A 5,377-nucleotide genomic window follows, 5' to 3' on the forward strand; every position below is an offset into this window, starting at 1 on the left:
AAAAAAAAAAGACTTCTTACCCCTATAAGTTAAGTTAGCCTTGGAAACTCACAGGGGCAATTCTATCCTGTCCTATAGGGTTGATATGAGTCAGCATCTACTCAATGATAATGAGTTTGTTTTGTTAGAGTTTTATAATAGCAATGAGGCAATTATGAGGATTTAGCTAGGAAATAGATGTAAAGCATTTAGAATAGTATGTGGCATATATTGACCATTTAATATTTGCTGTTGAAATTATTACTACCGGGGGAGCCCTAGTGGTATGGTATAGTGGCAATGCTTTGGGCTGCAATCAACATGGTCAGCAGTTCAAAACCACTAGCCATTCTGTGGGAGAAAGACTGGGCTTTCAACTCATGTAAAAATTATTACTTATGATTATTGGGAGATCAGAACACGGATGACATAAAAGTTTCATCTCCTTGTCAATTTGATCAATTGCTATTGACTTCTTGGAGAATTATATTGAAAAAGATTTGGGCTAATGATGAGTATGACTGATTAACAGAAAGTATTTACCACCCAGGTCCTTCAGAATCTTATTATTGCATAGTGCTCTACCAGGAGACAATTTATCTTATATTGTAGATGGCTCTTCCAAGAGGTTTATAGACATTGACAAGTCAGATCATGTTACCTCTCTGAGCCCAGGTTTTTCATATGTGAAATAATTATGTAACACTCTTAGATCCTGCGTAACCCCTGGCTCCTGATGGGGGAGGAGAAATTGATACAGACCTAAGGAGGTTCTGGAAAATACACACACAAAAATGTTAAGAATATGGGAATAAGCTTTTAAAGATGTTAATGTGCCCTTCTACCCCACCTCCTGTTGTTTTTCCTTTGGTTGTCTGAATGAATTAATTAATAGGGTTTTACTGTATATGATTATTTGTTGGTGTAATTACTTGACACACAGGTAGGAAAAATGTGTTATTCTTCTTTTTTTTTCTTGCTGTGCCTTTGGCAGCCATTACTCATTCCCTGTGAGCTCAGGTAGCCTGGGAATCCTTCTAACACAGTGCTCTAGTATCATTGCCAATGGATTAGAGATAGTTTACAAAATTAATTGCCTTACAAGATTAGTTTGCTGTTCCTGCTTTCAAGTTTGGTACACAGCTTAATACTACACTATCACCAAACTCTGCTACCACCCTTCCACTCCCTCCAAACGATGTTCATGAAAAATGTTTATCAACCCAGGTATCAAGCATCAAAGAACAAAAAAAGTTATCATTGTAAATGTGGGTGAGTGCAGAGTGGAGACTCAAAGCCCATCGGTAGGCAACTGGACACCCCTTACTGAAGGTTTGTGGGGAGGAGATGAGCCGTCAGGGTACAGGGTAGCAACGATGAAACATAAAACTTTCCTCTAGTTCTCTCTTTTTTTTTAAATCGTTTTATTAGGGGCTCATACAACTCTTAACACAATCCACACATACATCAATTGTGTAAAGCACATTTGTACATTTATTGCCCTCATCATTCTCAAAACATTTCCTCTCCCCTCCTCTAGTTCTTAAATGCTTCTTCCCCCCTCCACTATCATGATCCCAATTCTACCTTACAAATCTGGCTAGTCCGGAGGATATACTTTGGTACAGATAACAATGGGAAACACAGGGAATCCAGGGCAGATGACTCCTTCAGGACCAGTGGTGAGAGTGGCGATGCCTGGAGGGTGGAGGGAATGTGGGGTGGAAAGGGAGAACCAATTACAAGAATCTACATATAGCCTCCTCCCTGGGGGATGGACAGCAGAGAAGAGGGTGGGGGGTGAGGCGAGGGACAGTTTAACCAAAATAATAATATTTTATGAATTATGAAGGGTTCATGAGGGAAGGGGAAGTGGAGAGGGAGGGGGGAAATGAGCAGTCAATATTAAGGGCTCAAGTAGAAGGCAAACGTTTTGAGAATGATGATGGCAACAAATGTACAAATGTGCTTGACACAATGGGTGTAAGTGTGGATTGTGATAAGAATTGTACGAGTACCCAATAAAATGATTAAAAAGGAAAAAGAAAAATGTTTATCAACCACTTGTCAGAATGATCTCAAAAGAGGTTATAATTCAGCAGTTGTTTATTTCAACTACATTATTTTCAGTGGGTAGTTGCTTCTTTGCTCATGCTGACTATACCAGCTTTAAGAAAGAAAAGATGTGTACATGAGTTTGGATTATTTGGGAGTCTTCTGATTTAAAGAGTTTTCTTTTTCCAACTTCTACTTCTTTAACTGCCTAGGTCACTTTTCCTTGCACAGGGGGCTGAGTCTTTAATTTACGACACTTAAGAGTGTTTTCTTTTTTGCACAGATGAGTCATTTTTTACTTTAAAAAATCTTATTTCTCTTGCATCTGCTGTATACCAGAGGCTAATTTTCCCCTCTCAGAGATGGATTTTGATTATTTTTTAATGAAAAAAATTTAATTTGTGGCTTAGCTTGAAATAATGATTAGCATCCAGAAACTTTGCAAGATAGACTATAGTTAACCAACTTAAAAAATGTATAAACCAGAATCTAAAACAATGCTAAATTATTTAAACCCATTAGCATCAGGTTGATTCTGACTCATATTGACCATATATAGGGTTTTCAAAACTGTAAATCTGTACAGAAGCAGAACGCCTTATCCTCTTCCTGAGGAGTAACTTTTGGTCTTGAACCAATGACCTTTCAATTAGCAAACCACCATCTAACACATATCGCCACCAAGAAACAAACTTACTGCTATCGAGTCAATGCTAACTAACAACAACCTTGTAGGACAAATAGGACCAGGTAGAACTGCCCCGTGAGTTTCTGGAGCACAACTCTTTGTCATGCGAGTAGAAAGCCTTGTCTTTATCCAGCAGAGCTGCTGGTGGTTTCGAATTGCTGACCTTTTGGATTGCAGCCCAACACATAACCACTATGCCACCAGGGCTCCTAAAACTATTTAAGATAGCTACTTCTAAGTTTACAAACTTATTTAGAGGCTTCCTTTTATTGGAAGAAAAGTCTAGAATCTGTAGCAAAACAGCTATTACAGGTTTAGTAGATATAACCAACACTAAAAAATTACATCTGAAATGAGAGTGCTGAAGAAACAGATACACATTTTTTCTTTTTGAAATTAGCTTTTTAGATATAGTTATTCTTTTGAATAAAACATTGATCTTAACTGGTTGAAATTAGGATATGTTAGTTCAAGGAAAGGAAAATGTTAGAATCTTTCATATACAAGTTCTTGAATGAAGATGTCAAAAAGTTGAATTTCACAAAAATTCTTTTTCTGTTTCACAAAAATTCGTGAGATACAGATACCAAGAAATTTGCCAAATGAAGGAAGTTCTTCATTGTGTGGCATGGAAAGCTGCCTCTCCATGATTTTCATCCTTTGAATCTAATTCTCTCTTCTTAGACTGTATCAAATAGCTCTAATTCCAAATGAGCTAATTCCCAGATGCTGTATGACTACATTGGCCACTCCTTTGTTAGATACACATTAAATTTACAGATGTATTTCCAATTGTAGTACCTGAAATGGAAAACTGAAGTAAGCTAATTTGTGTTAGTGTTATTATTTCTGTAATGGGATTGTATTTTATAATACAAAAATGTGGTATGCATTATTGTTAAATGACTATGTTATTAAGATAATCCTCCCTTTTTTTGTATTATAGACAGAAAGTGCATGGGCTGAAGAATATGCTGAAAAGAAGAAAGGGTCTCACAAGCGCTCAGCATCCTGGGGCAGTACAGACCAACTGAAGGAGGTCAGGAAAATGATTCCAAGGAAGTTGGTGTGGAAATGAGATCTGTTTTGTTGGCTAGTTTCTTGGAAGAGTGGGTAGTGAATATTTCCTTAATTTTTATTTGTTTTAAAAGTGACAAAAAAGTTCATTGTGTTCATTTGATAAACATAATAGGAAAGTATGCACATTAAATTTTATTAGAGAATCCTTCCCTATTTATATGTATAAATAATATGACATTATAGTTGTGGCAGTTATATAATCTACTGTCAACTTGAGCAAAGGAGTGGAGTCTATCTAGTCTGTCAATCAGGTCATAGTGAATGAGGCCTCTGTGTGGGCATGGCTTTCTCCTGAGGACTCTGGGAACTTCTATCTTCCTCCTTGGAGGTGGGACACACACGTTCCCTGTGAGACATTCCTGTTGACAAGCCATATGGAGCTAGCTATTCTGATGAGCCAGAGCCCTGTAGCTGGAGGACCCACGTGGAGACCCACACCAGCTGTGAGATGCTTCCACCGCCATTTTCCCACCCACTAGCCTGTGATCTTGCTGCATTTGGCATCATTGCATGTGTTGCGTGAGTCTGAAGAGGAATTTATAGACTAGTATTGGACATATGGGTTAATATCAAACTTATGGACTTGATCTGGACTGGCCTAGGGTGTTTTCTTAATGTATAATTGCTCTTTGTATAAAGTTCTTTCTTATACACATGAGTGTCTATAAATTTGTTTCTCTAGTCAACCCAGACTACCATAATAGTGATAATAGTATGTTCACATTTAACATTTTCACATTTATGAGTATTTGAAAATCAGTAGCCCAGTATAACCAAAAGGGTATGGCACTATGTTATGAGTTAGAAGCATTATTTTTGCCTGTAATTATAACGTGTATTTTACACTTTGGACTGCAGTCCAGAAAGGTGGCAGTTCAAAACCACCAGCTGCACCTCTGGAAAAGGACAGGTTTATTTTGAGTGAGATAAAACAAAAATTCAGTCAAGGAATAATAATAGGATATTTATGAAATTGCATCTGTTACTTAAAGGTGTATTGCAAATACATTTCACAGCTCGAATTGTTTTGATGTGTGTGGTTAAGGTTGAATTGATTTTTAAGTACTGTTTAATTTTTGGAGCAGTTGAAGATTAGATGTTTGATTTTTTTTTTTTTTTTAGAGTGAGAGAGGCAGTGAGAGAGTGAGTGAGTGAGGCAGTGAGAGTGAGACAGTGAGAGAGTGAGGCAGTGAGAGAGAGAGAATGAGGCAGTGAGACAGTGAGAGAGTGAGGCAGTGAGAGAGTGAGACAGTGAGGCAGTGAGAGAGTGCGAGAGTGAGGCAGTGAGAGAGTTAGGCAGTGAGAGTGAGAGAGTGAGACAGTGAGTGAGCGAGTGAGAGAGAGAGTGAGGCAGTGAGAGGGTGAGAGAGTGAGGCAGTGAGAGAGAGACAGTGAGCGTGAGAAAGTGAGGCAGTGAGACAGTGAGTGAGTGAGAGAGTGAGAGAGGCAGTGAGAGAGTGAGGCAGTGAGACAGTGAGAGAGTGAGAGAGTGAGTGAGAGAGAGAGTGAGAGAGAGAGAGAGAGAGACAGTGAGTGAGTGAGAGAGTGAGACAGTGAGAGAGTGAGGCAGTGAGA

General features: G+C 38.5%; 1 protein-coding gene across 1 annotated transcript in view; it reads left to right on the plus strand.

Moving 5' to 3' along the window:
- The window catches only part of FAM117B (family with sequence similarity 117 member B), a 46,592-nt gene that overhangs the window by 3,464 nt on the left and 37,751 nt on the right, over positions 1–5,377 (plus strand). Inside the window, exon 3 of the mRNA XM_004701539.2 lies at positions 3,669–3,761. Coding sequence (XP_004701596.2) covers positions 3,669–3,761 — 93 coding nt within the window. The remainder of the gene's footprint in view (positions 1–3,668; positions 3,762–5,377) is intronic.

Source organism: Echinops telfairi, unplaced genomic scaffold (assembly GCF_000313985.2).
Source record: "Echinops telfairi isolate 266 unplaced genomic scaffold, ASM31398v2 ScPeMD7_3;HRSCAF=10, whole genome shotgun sequence".
NCBI lineage: Eukaryota > Metazoa > Chordata > Mammalia > Afrosoricida > Tenrecidae > Echinops > Echinops telfairi.